Below are 14,890 nucleotides of genomic sequence, written 5' to 3'. Positions count from 1 at the left end.
GCAGACAAAAGCCCAGCAGAGAGACATCCTACTTAAGGAGCCGGGTGGCCGCTCACAACGACACATTTTCACCCAACACAGCCAACACGTCTTACCACCACAGCGGCAGCATGGAAGGCCACAAGGTGTATCTCCTGACATCGCTCCTCGTCCTTATGACCTTCACTGGAAGAACACAGTCAGGTGAGAGCGAGCCACCTCGGCTCTGGTAAAGAAACGTGGACTTTGTTATTTTTCAATCTAAACGTAGCATCTTTGACTCCAGCCAGCTGCTGTGTGAGCTACCAGAACATCAACTTGCCATGCCAACAACTGCTGGGCTACACCATCCAGAGCATGGGCAAGCCCTGCGACATCAACGCTGTCATGTGAGTTTACCAACCTCTAAATAATAAACATTTACAAAACTGTAACATATAGTAGAATCTTTTGCTCCTGTCAAGGGGGAACCTTGGCCAGGATGTGTGCACTAAATAAATATAACCTTGGGTTAATCAACAAGCCAAATTCCTCCAGTGCACTCATTTTCCACGGTTCCTCTTTCTGGTCTTCCCAGCTTCCATGTGCCCGGCGGGTTCGTGTGCGCCGACCCGTCCAGGAACTGGACCCAAAGCGGGATGAGGTGCATCGAGTGAGTATACCATACTGCATCTTTTTTGGATTCACTTGAAACATATGTCCAAGCAATGTTCTTTTCCTGGCAGTGAGCGCAGGAGGAAGAGCACAGAGATGACCGCCGCTGCAGCATGAACACAATCTTTAGTGACAACCACTTCCTGTAGCACAGAAGCACCGTCAAATAAACTCTGTTTTATAATAGTATTTGGAATACTTTGTAACATTCTGACATCTTCCTCTTCACTGGAGTTCTCAAATGTTGAAAAAGCTATTAAACACATTTTTACACCACCCGTGTCTGTTTGAATGAATGGTATTTATTATTTAGTTATCATGATGAGTGGCGCCCCCTATAGGCCATCACCTCCATCACTATCATCATCATGCCGCTCTGTCGTCTACAGTCAGCAGCAGCATGTCCCCACCCGGATCTTGCTGCGCCTTCAGAGCCTGGCGGAGCTTCTCCCAGAACAGGTCAGTGCACTGGGCGGCCCGGGGCCAGCTCAGGAAGGACCGCTTCAAAATATAAGACAATCCTTCATCTAAGATGACCCTTGCTACAACTATAAGACGACTCCTGATATAAGACAACCGCAAATATAAAAACAACCCCGCTATAACCATAAATATAAGACATGGCTCAGGTATAGGACGACATCTCGTATAAGATGACCTACAATATCAGACGGCTCCTGATATAAGACAACCTCATATACTGTATTACGATGACCCAGAATATAAAACTGTCCCAAATATAAGACAACCCTAAATATAAGACAGTCGGTAACTTGCCCAACCGGTCTCCAGGTTGCACTGGTGTGTCTGAGGACATGCTACCTGTTGGTTGCATGCAGAAAATCTGAAGACTATAAGACGGCCTCAATATTTTTAGGTAAAAATAGCGTTTTATATTCGGGTCAACCGCTTGTGACACTCATATCGTTGGTTTCTTTAATTAAAGTGTGACTCAAGTCTGCACTCTACATGACGGGTTAACAATCTGAATGGTTGAGTAGTCCAGGTTGTACCCAGGGTGAACCCCATTGGGAGAATGGATAAAACCTATGACCAAACTAGCTGTGAGTCAGGATCACACCACAGGTCATGGATTAGCAATCCTTTTATTTTCCTTCTTTTAGTCAAGTACACGTTTATTTGGATGTTTTCTTTGACTGTGTGTGTGTGCTTCATGTTTGCTTTGCAATAAACATGGAAATCATTTACTTTGCTTCGTTATTTTGCTTCTGGGACTCTGGTAAAGCTTTATTATTCTGGATTGTCTATTGTTGTTAGCTAAAAAGATGTTGGAATGTGTCGGAATGTATGAAATAACATCACAGGACGAAGCCGGCAGGCCAAAAGTCATGGACGTCATTCTTACAACAATTGTGTCACATGGACGCTATCAAAGATGGAGCGGAAGACAGGTGATTTAGATATACAGAGGCGGTGTGGTTTACGATGTAAGTGGTCCGCAATACGTCAAACATTCCCGTGATAAATCTACTGTGCCAATCGGGACATAAAAGCCGGGGATTTTTTTTTCCCTCAACGCTTTCTTTGTGCAGGGTGTGTGTTTATGCAGCACTTGTTTGTCCAAACACAATGCAGAATGATGTATATTCCAATTTCAACTGTCTTTAAAATACATATTTTACCACAAAAATGTGTTTTAAATTCATGGCAACTCAGCAAAATAACAAACATGGACCCCAACAGTGACACATTTATCCAGATCCGCACTAAACCTGAATGATGTCAAGGAAATGTTATTTTGGGGAACTATTGCCGGCATTGTGACCTCCTTTTTTTGCCACAACAGTTCCTTTGGGAGTTTTTTTCACCACGGTTTAGCTAAGTCACTCATTTACCTGTTCAGACAAAAGGTGAGCTCATGTTTAAAAACAAATTGAACGTGTCATCAATTGTGTCATGAATTTTTCCGCTAATTGTACTGCTTGTGTTGCAACAAATCAAGTTACACACACACACAATGGCTCATTGAGGCAGAGCTTTGGTCCAAAGTTAAGATAATGAAGATAAATAAAAAAAGGAGCGGCACATCAGTGCAAGAAATCGCCTGCCTTCAATGCTTGCATCATCAAGGAAATACTTTACGTCAACATGAGTACACAGGCCATGCCGGGATATTTCCACCTTGCTAATCTGTTACTAATTATAGCAGGCATCTTTTTTTAGCCCTCTGACGTGCTGCCATAAATTAGATAGTAGTTATAGTAGTAATATATAGTAGTAGTAGTATGTAGTAGTATGTAGTAGTAATCTAATCTTAGTAGTAATCTTAGTAGTCTAATACACTTGAAGGCAAAGAGACCATTCTAAAACTTGTGCTAACTGTACAGGACATTCTTCAAGTAACATTTAAACAATAGCAAGTGGCATACAAGCGTATAAAGAAGTGACACTTTGCCCACGCTGAGGTTTCTCTGCGACCTTTGAATGTTACCCAGGCCCGGATAGAACCTGTGATCCTTTTCGTAATTTCTCGACACCCACGCAAGGACATCCCCATGCAGTCGAAGACGATCACCTCTGCTCTCACTCCTGGCTTCCTCCCAAGGTTGACAACAATGGCACATGCCATTGCACAAGCATGACGGCACGCCTCTGACGCAGACAAAAGCCCAGCAGAGAGACATCCTACTTAAGGAGCCGGGTGGCCGCTCACAACGACACATTTTCACCCAACACAGCCAACACGTCTTACCACTACAGCGGCAGCATGGAAGGCCACAAGGTGTATCTCCTGACATCGCTCCTCGTCCTTATGACCTTCACTGGAAGAACACAGTCAGGTGAGAGCGAGCCACCTCGGCTCTGGTAAAGAAACGTGGACTTTGTTATTTTTCAATCTAAACGTAGCATCTTTGACTCCAGCCAGCTGCTGTTTGAGGTACCATGACATCAAGTTGCCATGCCAACGACTGCTGGGCTACACCATCCAGAGCATGGGCAAGTCCTGCGACATCAACGCTGTCATGTGAGTTTACCAACCTCCGTGAATGAATAAATAAAAAATAATAAACATTTACAAAACTGTAACATATAGTAGAATCTTTTGCTCCTGTCAGGGGGGAACCTTGGCCAGGACGTGTGCACTAAATAAATATAACCTTGGGTTAATCAACAAGCCAAATTCCTCCAGTGCACTCATTTTCCACGGTTCCTCTTTCTGGTCTTCCCAGCTTCCACGTGCCCGGCAGGTTCGTGTGCGCCGACCCGTCCAGGAACTGGACCCAAAGAGGGATGAGGTGCATCGAGTGAGTATACCATACTGCATATTTTTTGGATTCACTTGAAACATATGTCCAAGCAATGTTCTTTTCCTGGCAGTGAGCGCAGGAGGAAGAGCACAGAGGCCCAAAACAGGCCAATATGACCGCCGCTGCAGCATGAACACAATCTCTAGTTACAACCACTTCCTGTAGCACAGAAGCACAGTCAAATAAGCTCTGTTTTATAAACAGCAAAGTGTAGTATTTGGAATACTTTGTAACGTCCTCACATCTTCCTATTCACTGGAGTTCTCAAATGTTGAAAAAGCTATTGCCTGTTAATTTATTAAACACATTTTCACACCACCCCTGTCTGTTTGAATGGATGGTATTTATTTATTATTTAGTTATCATGATGAGTGGCGCCCCCTATAGGCCATCACCTCCATCACTGTCATCATCATCATCATCATCATCATCATCATCATCATCATGGCGCTCTGTCGTCTACAGTCAGCAGCAGCATTTCCCCACCCGGATCTTGTTGCGCCTTCAGAGCCTGGCGTAGCTTCTCCCAGAACAGGTCAGTGCACTGGGCGGCCCGGGGCCAGCTCAGGAAGGACCGCTTCTTCAGCAGCTTCCTCATGCGGTAGTAAGGAGACAGCTCATAGACGGGGATGTCCTCCAGGAAGACCAGGATTAGGACGTCCTTATGCTCGTCGAACAGGCGGAAGCTTGGTAAGACATACAACACCATAACGTTAAAAGGCGGGAAAGAGGACACAAACGTTAGCAAGGCTAGCATGCTAGCTAGCGTCCAAGCATAACATGCGAGGTTAGCCTGAAAAAACAAAATGACCAAACGTACAAATCCCACGTCTGTAGCTGACTGACGGACATTTGGCAAGGTTTGTTACTTGTCCATTGTAAGACATACAACAACATAACGTTAAAAGGCGGGAAAGAGGACACAAACGTTAGCAAGGCTAGCATGCTAGCTAGCGTCCAAGCATAACATGCGAGGTTAGCCTGAAAAGACAAAATGACCAAACGTACAAATCCCACGTCTGTAGCTGACTGACAGACATTTGGCAAAGTTTGTTACTTGTCCATTGTAAGACATACAACAACATAACGTTAAAAGGCGGGAAAGAGGACACAAACGTTAGCAAGGGTAGCATGCTAGCTAGCGTCCAAGCATAACATGCGAGGTTAGCCTGAAAAAACAAAATGACCAAACGTACAAATCCCACGTCTGTAGCTGACTGACAGACATTTGGCAAGGTTTGTTACTTGTCCATTGTAAGACATACAACAACATAACGTTAAAAGGCGGGAAAGAGGACATAAACGTTAGCAAGGCTAGCATGCTAGCTAGCGTCCAAGCATAACATGCGAGGTTAGCCTGAAAAGACAAAATGACCAAACGTACAAATCCCACGTCTGTAGCTGACTGACAGACATTTGGCAAGGTTTGTTACTTGTCCATTGTAAGACATACAACAACATAACGTTAAAAGGCGGGAAAGAGGACACAAACGTTAGCAAGGCTAGCATGCTAGCTAGCGTCCAAGCATAACATGCGAGGTTAGCCTGAAAAAGCAAAATGACCAAACGTACAAATCCCACGTCTGTAGCTGAATGACAGACATTTGGCAAGGTTTGTTACTTGTCCATTGTAAGACATACAACAACATAACGTTAAAAGGCGGGAAAGAGGACACAAACGTTAGCAAGGCTAGCATGCTAGCTAGCGTCCAAGCATAACATGCTAGGTTCGCCTGAAAAAACAAAATGACCAAACGTACAAATCCCACGTCTGTAGCTGACTGACAGACATTCGGCAAGGTTTGTGACTTGTCCATTGTAAGACATACAACAACATAATATTAAATGGCGGGAAAGAGGACACAAACATTAGCAAGGCTAGCATGCTAGCTAGCGTCCAAGCATAACATGCTAGGTTAGCATGAAAAAACAAAATGACCAAACGTACAAATCCCACGTCTGTAGCTGACTGACCGACATTTGGCAAAGCTCAAGAAATGTCTAATGTAAATGTAATGTCAAATGTAAAAGCTCGGGAAACATTAAAAGTTTTGAATGTTATTGGGTGGAATTTTAAGGAATTGTTAGAAATGGGATAGAATTGATTTAATTTTCGGGGTTCTTAAACATTGCTTGTGTGAATTGTGTGTGTGTGGGGGGTCTGCGACTATGGTAAGATGTGCAAATTCCTTTTTTAATTTTTTTTAACTTTTATTAGTTAATTCATTCATTTTCTCTGCTGTTCCTCACTAGGGTCGCAAGGCTATGCTGGAGCCTATCCCAATTGACTTCAGACGAGAGGTGGGGTACACCCTGGACTGGTCTCTAGACAAAGGCAGGGTACATATAGACAAATAACCATTCACACTCACATTAATTCCTATAAACAATTTACAGTCTCCAATGAACCCAACATGCATGTTTTTGGAATGGGAGAACACATGTACACACGGGAAGAACATGCCAAATCCATAGAAAAATTTGAAAGAAACAGTGCCTCTCCCCTCCAAAGTGGAGCAAACTACAGAGTTTTACCTGGCCACCTGAATCTCCCTGGAGCACCACTCGCTCTCCAGGTATCTCCGACTGATCACACAGATGGTCTTCCTGCTGGCATAGATGGCCTCAGTGATGTTGTCAATGATGGGCTTCCCTGTTGGTGATGAACCTTAGCGTCAGCGTGACATCAGCTGGAGTGGAGGCGGTACTACAACAGCGTGTCCTCACCTGGCTGGAAGTCTCTGTGGTGCAGACACAGCTTCCAGCCCTGTTCCCCCTCCAGTTTGGGCAGCAGCTCTCTGAAGACCCAGGCCTCATCGTGGGCGTTGTAGGACACAAAAGCGTCGTAGAGACACTGAGGCTGCGTGTTCCCGTGCTTCCTCTCGTACAGCAAAGCCAGGAAGAGGTGATAGGCGTAAGCCAGCTGCCATCGCAGGAAATGGTAGGTGGAGGTGGTCAGCATGAACAAGAGGATGGCACATGTGGTGGAGATGAAGTAAAGGAACTCAATGTCCACGGAGCAGGATCGGATGTCAAGGTCCAGGAGCTTGGAGCCTTTAAGGTTCGGGGGGTAGTTGCATACAAAGTTATCGGCGTCATAAACTTGCGTTTTGGTGTCGTTTACCCACTGGATGAACCAAGCGTTGTCGCAGTCGCAGGTGAAACTGTTGCCTTGAAGATCCAGATAAGCCAGAGCAGGAAGGTCTTCCAGCTGTTCCTTAGTGATGACTGAATATTGGTTCTTTCGTGCTTGCAGGAACTCCAGCTTGGTAAGATTGGCCTCCTTTAAAAAATCTAGCGACTGAAAACTTGTTCTGGAAATGTAGAGGCTTTGAAGGTTCTGGATGGGGGCAAACAAATGTGGCGAGACATCCCCGAGGTCGTTTGAGCTGATGTCCAGCTTCTGCAGAAGAGGAGTGTACTTGAACATATCTTGATGCAAGGTCCAGAGCTGGACGTTCCTGGTATCAAAGACTAAGAGGTTGGTCAAACCTTGCAGGAAGTTGCGAGGCAAGTAGTGCTTGGCCTTGCTGTGTTGGCCCGACATGATGAGACTCTCCAGGAGAGAAAGGCGAGCGAATGGCGGCTTTGGCAAAGCTGCACTCGAATTGTATTTGATGTGATTATCCAATATATTCAACCTTCTTAAATTAATCAGATCATTGAACACATCCTGGGTTATTTCGCTCTCTCGGATGTTATTGGATTGCAGCAGGATATCTGTGAGCATCGTCAGTCCCCTGAAGCAGCCTTTTTTTAACTTGCTGATAAGAGTCCCGTGCAGGGTCAGGTACTGAAGAGACCGCAAGCCTTCGAACTCTCCGTCTTCAATGGTGGTGAGTTGATTCCTGTCCAGTCGCAGTTGTCTGAGATTTGGCAAGTATCTTTTAAAAGCATCATTCAGTCTCGTGATTTGGTTCGTCTGCAACTTCAGGACCTGAAGGTTCCTTAGATCCTGGAAGACGCACTGCTTTACTGTCCTGATGAAGTTCTGGTATAGACTGAGAACCCTGAGGTGACCCAACTCGGCAAAGTCGTGACAACCAAGAGAGGTGATGTTGTTGGAGCTCAGGTCCAGTTCCAGAAGCCTGGTCAGATTCCTGATGGCAGGCGGGACCAGTGTGAGTTTATTGCGGCTGAAACTTAAGCTCTTCAGACCTTGAAGGGCTCTGAAGGAGTCGTGGGAGATGCTTTGAATGCGATTTTCGGCCAGATCCAACTCTGTGACATTGGAGCACGGCTGAAACAGACCTGAATCCACCAGCTTGAGCTTGTTGCGTCTGACTTGGAGCTGCGTCAGCGTTGGGATGGTACAGGTGATGCCGAGCAGCTCTTTAAGGTTGTGTTTCATCGCGTTCATCCTCACAGAAGTCAATGAAAAGTTGAAGCTCTCGAAAAACGCTCTTTGGTCTTCCAAGTGAATGCCGCCAATATCGAGTGTGGACACTCGGCTGAGCAGCGTCTTCTCATGAAGGTCCCATTTCATCTTGTGCTTCCTTGGGGGGCCACCAATGTTTAACCAGGTTAGGTTTTGGAAAACATCTGCGGTGACGTTGAAGACATCAATGGAATTCTGAGATAAGTCGAGGTACTGGAGACCCACCGTGCGGTTGGTCAGTTCCCAAGAACGAAAAATGTTTACATTGATACTTTTGATGATCAGATACTGTAGATTTGGTAGATGTTGTATTGCATGATGAACATATAACAATTTCTGCAATTTGTTGTAGGACAGGTCCAGAAAGGTCAGTCTCCTCAGAGGCTTAAAGGAGGACGACAGCACGCTCTTGATGTTATTGCTGGTGATTCTCAGCTCAGTTAGGTTGCCCAAACCACCAAAAACGTCTCCCAGTCGTGCCAGCCGGTTATTATTCAGATTCAACCTCCGGAGTGAGCGCAGGTCAGCAAAGGCACCTTCTTCTATTTGCGAAATGGAGTTACGTTTAAAGTTTAACTCGAGCAGGGCCGTGTAATTTCTGAAGTCGCCGACTCGTATTTTGGATATTTTGTTCACGGACAAGTCAAACTCTGTGACAGATTGCGGGATGTCACGAGGAACAGCCAGGAGCCCATTGGCCGAACAAATGGCGCGGTCGGAACTTATCCGACAGTTCCTCAGTGAAAATCCAATTTGAGTGCTGATAGTCAGAGAGAAGACAATGAAAATAAACCTTGTGGACTTTCTGTTTGGTGTTCCGTCATCTTCCATCATGACGTATTCCAATCTTCCAAACCAAAAGTGTAAGTTAGGCCTAGTCAACAAGTCATTTATAAGACGAAAATGTATGAACAAAAAACATGGAGCCAGAATAGCGAGTCAGCAGTCTTAAAAACTTACCTTTAACCAGAAGACATCAAACAGTAGACCAACTCCAGCGTGAGACACGCTTGGAAATAAATTGTCTCTGTGAGAGGGAGATTCCTGTCCTCTGTGGACACCGCGTGAGGAAGTGTGAGTGGGCGGGTCACTTCACTTAAAAATGACATGATGTGAACATACCTCCGAGATGACAAGTCCCTTGAAACTGTACAATGAATTATATTTTATTGAAGCAGTCAAGCAATAACCGTCACTTCAATGAACCTTACATTGGCGCATGATGCACATGGTTGCATCATTTCTATTTCCTAATCACTTTGCTTTTGGTGAATATGTTTTGTCTTTATTGAGATTATTATTATAATTGTGAATTGAATGTGAATGGTAGGGAGCAGTTGATGCTCGACGGGCATCTTGTGGAAGTACCACTGACAAGGCTGCTCGATTTGAAGGTAAAAAAATTTACTCTGTTGCCTAACTTGTGAAATTTTCTTCCAGGCATTACGCAGCATTAGTGAAATGGAAAAGAGGAAGTTTGTCTCGTAGAACCCACAGTAATTAGACATTACTCAAAGGAAATGTGTAACTATGACTTGCATGACAGAGTCAATACATTGCAAGTGAAAGTGGGTTCCTTCACATTCCCACTTTGGTATTTGGATTTTTTTGTCAAACAATTATTTAGTTCTCCAAAATATAAACATAAGTAGCAATAGTTTAATTATAATAATAATGTATAGAAATATAAATAAATACAGGTAAAAAGGAACAGCATACGTTCCAGGCCGCAAATGTTACATGTTTATGTTTTTACTGATTCCCCCAAGTTCACTTATATGCAATGCTTGTGTAATTCTCTGTTTCTCCACTAGATGTCATTGTTGTCTTTGGTAGTGAGTTAGTGGCACCGCCATCGAACGGCCTCTGACTGTCAGCGGCAGGTCATTTGGTGCAAAAGCTGTATTTGGGGAAGCAAGAAGTGTCCTTTTCACACTCTTCAAACTCTTCTTGGTTGAGGCAAAACAAAACCTGTAAGTGACTGATATACTGTGAGGTTAGTCTTATTGATGGACCTTTATGTTTAAGGACATTAATGTACATCCTTGAGGCGTTTTTCTTAACTAATGAGCACAAGCTAGTTTGGCTAGGTGTGTCTTATGCTACTACTGAAATACATGTTGAATTAACTTGCATGCTAGTTTCACAAAGTAAATGAACATTGTTATATACTGCTGTGTAGTAGAATGTCACGTTTAATTCATTGTATTTTCAATTCATTTCAAGCAGGAAAGACTGTTTACAAGCATACACTCATAAAGCACATACTGAACACAAATTAGCTTAATTGTATCTATTCACAACAAAACTTCCTCCTTGTTATGCTTTTTGTAACTGATATAAACTCTTTGCTTTTTCCTTATTCATTCTGGAAGCCCCTCAATGAGCCTCTCGAGGTGCTGTCACCATCATCTTCACTACTCGTCGTCGACAGTCAGCAGTAGCATCTCCCCACCTGGACTTTCTTTGGCCTTCAGAGCCTGGCGGAGCTTCTCCCAGAACAGGTCAGTGCACTGGGCAGCCCGGGGCCAGCTCAGGAAGGACCACTTCTTCAGCAGCTTCCTCATACGGTAGTAAGGAGACAGCTCACAGACGGGGATGTCCTCCAGGAAGACCAGGATCAAGACGTCCTTATGCTCGTCGAACAGGCGGAAGCTTGGAGAAGCGGACAGGTGAAGAGTTAGAAGAGTGTTCAAGGTTTGTTTCTCCTCCATTCTAACAGATGCCATGAATCAGATAAACACTTGAAAAAAATATCTGCATCCCTGGATGCCTACAGCAATGTAACATTTAGCAGTGGGACACAGAAAACCAGGACAATCTGCTCGACAAAAAGCTGCTCAAATGATAATCAAAGAAGCCTTGTAGTTTCAATACAAAGTATGCATCCTTTTGATGGAACACGGTTTTACAAATACTGTACTACTCTATCGATAACCAAAAACGCACATTCACATTGGACTGTCAGAGGTTACTGACTATGTGTTATGCTGAGAATAATATCTCTTTGGTAAGTTGCAATGGTCCAAAAATAAATTTAAAATCTCTGCAATGAAATAATGATAAAAAATATTGTCTCTTCTGTATTAGGAAAAAATGGCTTGTAAGAAAAAACAAAACACAACGAGACATTAAGGCAGGACAGGTACTGCATGTGCTGGCAAAACGGGACATTTGGTCACCCAAACAAACAAGCAACACTTGCATACTATCTTATTCTTGCAAGGTTAGTGTATTTGCTGAGAAACAAAATGATTAGATCTCCCATGTCTGCAGCAGACTGATGGATAGCGAAGCCCTTTTTAAAAAATGGTTTTCATTTATGATGAACTTCAAAAGAAACCGTTTTAAGTGCCTTTTTTCTTCAAAGTGGAGGCAAACTACAGCTTTGTAGAGTTTTACCTGGCCACCTGAATCTCCCTGGAGCACCACTCGCTCTCCAGGTATCTCCGACTGATCACGCAGATGGTCTTCCTGCTGGCATAGATGGCCTCTGTGATGTTGTCAATGATGGGCTTCCCTGTTGGTGATGAAACTTAGCGTCAGCGTGACATCAGCTGGAGTGGAGGCGGTACTACAACAGCGAGTCCTCACCTGGCTGGAAGTCTCTGTGGTGCAGACACAGCTTCCAGCCCTGTTCCCCCTCCAGTTTGGGCAGCAGCTCTCTGAAGACCCAGGCCTCATCGTGGGCGTTGTAGGACACAAAAGCGTCGTAGAGACATTGAGGCTGCGTGTTCCTGTGCTTCCTCTCGTACAGCAAAGCCAGGAAGAGGTGATAGGCGTAAGCCAGCTGCCATCGCAGGAAATGGTAGGTGGAGGTGGTCAGCATGAACAAGAGGATGGCACATGTGGTGGAGATGAAGTATAGGAACTCAATGTCCACGGAGCAGGATCGGATGTCAAGGTCCAGGAGCTTGGAGCCTTTAAGGTTCGGGGGGTAGTTGCATACAAAGTTATAGGCGTCATAAACTTGTGTTTTGGTGTCATTTACCCACTGGATGAACCAGATGATGTCGCAGTCGCAGGTGAAACTGTTGCCTTGAAGATCCAGATAAGCCAGAGCAGGAAGGTCTTCCAGCTGTTCCTTAGTGATGACTGAATATTGGTTCTTTCGTGCTTGCAGGAACTCCAGCTTGGTAAGATTGGCCTCCTTTAAAAAATCTAGCGACTGAAGACTTGTTCTGGAAATGTAGAGGCTTTGAAGGTTCTGGATGGGGGCAAACAAATGTGGCGAGACATCCCCGAGGTCGTTTGAGCTGATGTCCAGCCTCTGCAGAAGAGGAGTGTACTTGAACATATCTTGATGCAAGGACAAGAGCTGGACGTTCCTGGTATTAAAGACCAAGAGGTTGGTCAAACCTTGCAGGAAGTTGCGTGGTAAGTAGTTCTTGAGCCTGCTGTGTTGGCCCGACATGATGAGACTCTCCAAGAGAGAAAGGCGAGCGAATGGCGGCTTTGGCAAAGCTGCGCTGGAATTGTATTTGATGTGATTATCCAATAAACGCAACCTTCTTAAATTAATCAGATCATTGAACACATCCTGGGTTATTTCTCCGATGTCATTGGATTGCAGCAGGATATCTGTGAGCATAGTCAGTCCTCTGAAACAACCATTTTTCAGCTTGTTGATATGATTTCCGTGCAGGGTCAGGTACTGAAGAGACCGCAAGCCCTTAAACTCGCCGTCTTCAATGGTGGTGAGTTGATTGCCGTACAGTCGAAGTTGTCTGAGGTTTGGCAAGTATATTTTAAAAGCATAATCCAGTCGTGTGATTTGGTTCTTCTGCATATTGAGGACCTGAAGGTTGGTCAGATTCTTGAAGACGCACTGCCTGATGGTTGTGAGGAAATTCCAGCAAAGACGGAGCACCGTGAGTTTGCCCAACTCTGCAAAGTCATCACAACCAAGAGAGGTGATGTTGTTGGAGCTCAGGTCCAGTTCCAGAAGCCTGGTCAGATTCCTGATGGCAGGCGGGACCAGTGTGAGTTTATTGTGGCTGAAACTCAAGTTCTTCAGCCCTTGAAGGGCTCTGAAGGAGTCTTGGGAGGTGCCTTGGATGCCATTTTCAGTGAGATCCAACTCTGTGACACCGGAACATGGCTGAAACAGACCTGAATCCACCATCTTGAGCTTGTTGCGTCTGATTTGGAGCTGCGTCAGCGTTGGGATGGTACAGGCGATGCCGAGCAGCTCTTTAAGGTTGTGTTTCGTTGCTTTTACCATCAGAGAAGTCAGTGAAAAATTGAAGCTCTCAAAAAATGTTCTGATGTTTTCCAAGTGTGTCCCGCCAATGTCGAGGGTGGACACTCGGCTGAGCAGCGTTTGCTCTCGAATGTCCCATTTCATCTTGTGCTTCCTTGGGGGGCTGCTAATGTTTAGCAACGTTAGGTTTTGGAAAACATCTGCGGTGATGCTGAAGACATCAATGGAATTGTGGGATAAATCAAGGTGTTGGAGACCCACCGTGCGGTTGGTCAGTTCCCAAGACTGAAAAATACTTAGATTGATACTTTTGATGATCAGATACTGTAGATTTGGTAGATGTTGTATTGCATGATGAACATATAACAATTTCTGCAGTTTGTTGTAGGACAGGTCCAGAAAGGTCAGTCTCCTCAGAGGCTTAAAGGAGGACGACAGCACGCTCTTGATGTTATTGCTGGTGATTCTCAGCTCAGTTAGGTTGCCCAAACCACCAAAAACGTCTCCCAGTCGTGCCAGCCGGTTATTATTCAGATTCAACCTCTGGAGCGAGCGCAGGTCAGCAAAGGCACCTTCTTCTATCTGTGAAATGATGTTACAATTTAACTTTAACTCTACCAGGGCCATGTAATTTCTGAAGTCACTGAATTGTATTTTGGATATTTTGTTACTGGACAAGTCAAACTCTTTGATTGATCGCGGGACGTCACGAGGGACAGCATTAAGGTTGCTCAAACAAATGGCGCGGTCGGAACTGATTCGACAGTTCCTCAGTGAAAATCCAATGCAATTGTTGATAGTCAGAGAGAAGACAATGAAAATAAACCTTGTGGACTTTCTGTTTGGTGTTCCGTCATCTTCCATCATGACGTATTCCAATCTTCCAAACCCAAAGTGTAAGTTAGGCCTAGTCAACAAGTCATTTATAAGACAGAAAAATGTATGAACAAAAAACATGGAGCCAGAATAGCAAGTCAGCAGTCTTAAAAACTTACCTTTAACCAGAAGACATCAAACAGTAGACCAACTCCAGCGTGAGACACGCTTGGAAATAAATTGTCTCTGTGAGAGGAAGATTCCTGTCCTCTGTGGACACCGTGTGAGGAAGTGAGAGTGGGCGGGTCACTTCACTTAAAAATGACATGATGTGAACAGCCATTATTGCTGATTGAACAGCAAGACAGTGGTGTTAGTAACATGGCAGTGCAGGCCAGTGAAGCTGCATGAGCGGGAGCCCAAACATCCTTCCGATTTTCCGATTTCAATTCATTTTATTGATACGGCTGTCATATAGGTAACACCGACAAGGCTGCACTAAAATAGTGCAATGTAAAAAATGCAATGCAATGCAAAAAAAATGTAAAAAATGTATTCTGTTCCCTAATGTGTATTTTTCAGCAATAATGA

The 14,890-nt window shown here is 44.5% G+C and overlaps 3 protein-coding genes across 3 annotated transcripts; 2 read left to right on the top strand and 1 right to left on the bottom strand.

Moving 5' to 3' along the window:
* Positions 1-17: 17 nt before the first annotated feature.
* On the top strand, positions 18-909 carry LOC131108694 (C-C motif chemokine 20-like). Its single transcript, XM_058059910.1, has 4 exons — positions 18-183; positions 266-368; positions 557-631; positions 705-909. Exons 1-4 carry the CDS (start codon positions 111-113, stop codon positions 748-750), a joined length of 297 nt encoding a protein of 98 aa, XP_057915893.1. The 5' UTR covers positions 18-110; the 3' UTR covers positions 751-909.
* A 2,422-nt stretch (positions 910-3,331) lies between these two features.
* Positions 3,332-4,210, top strand: LOC131109228 (C-C motif chemokine 20-like). Its single transcript, XM_058060973.1, has 4 exons — positions 3,332-3,434; positions 3,517-3,619; positions 3,825-3,899; positions 3,973-4,210. The coding sequence occupies exons 1-4, from the start codon at positions 3,362-3,364 to the stop codon at positions 4,016-4,018; spliced, it is 297 nt and encodes a 98-aa protein (XP_057916956.1). The 5' UTR covers positions 3,332-3,361; the 3' UTR covers positions 4,019-4,210.
* Positions 3,959-14,583, bottom strand: LOC131109150 (uncharacterized). The gene is made up of 7 exons (XM_058060815.1): positions 14,479-14,583; positions 11,875-14,390; positions 11,683-11,800; positions 10,702-10,935; positions 6,630-9,193; positions 6,438-6,555; positions 3,959-4,588 (listed from the first exon to the last, which is right to left on the bottom strand). The coding sequence occupies exons 2-7, from the start codon at positions 14,348-14,350 to the stop codon at positions 4,345-4,347; spliced, it is 5,754 nt and encodes a 1,917-aa protein (XP_057916798.1). The 5' UTR covers positions 14,351-14,390; positions 14,479-14,583; the 3' UTR covers positions 3,959-4,344.
* Between the last annotated feature and the right edge of the window lie 307 nt (positions 14,584-14,890).

The sequence above is a fragment of the Doryrhamphus excisus genome, chromosome 21 (assembly GCF_030265055.1).
Source record: "Doryrhamphus excisus isolate RoL2022-K1 chromosome 21, RoL_Dexc_1.0, whole genome shotgun sequence".
NCBI classification, from domain to species: domain Eukaryota; kingdom Metazoa; phylum Chordata; class Actinopteri; order Syngnathiformes; family Syngnathidae; genus Doryrhamphus; species Doryrhamphus excisus.
The sequence above is the reverse complement of the archived record's forward strand: the minus strand, read 5'-3'. Positions and strand labels throughout refer to the sequence as shown.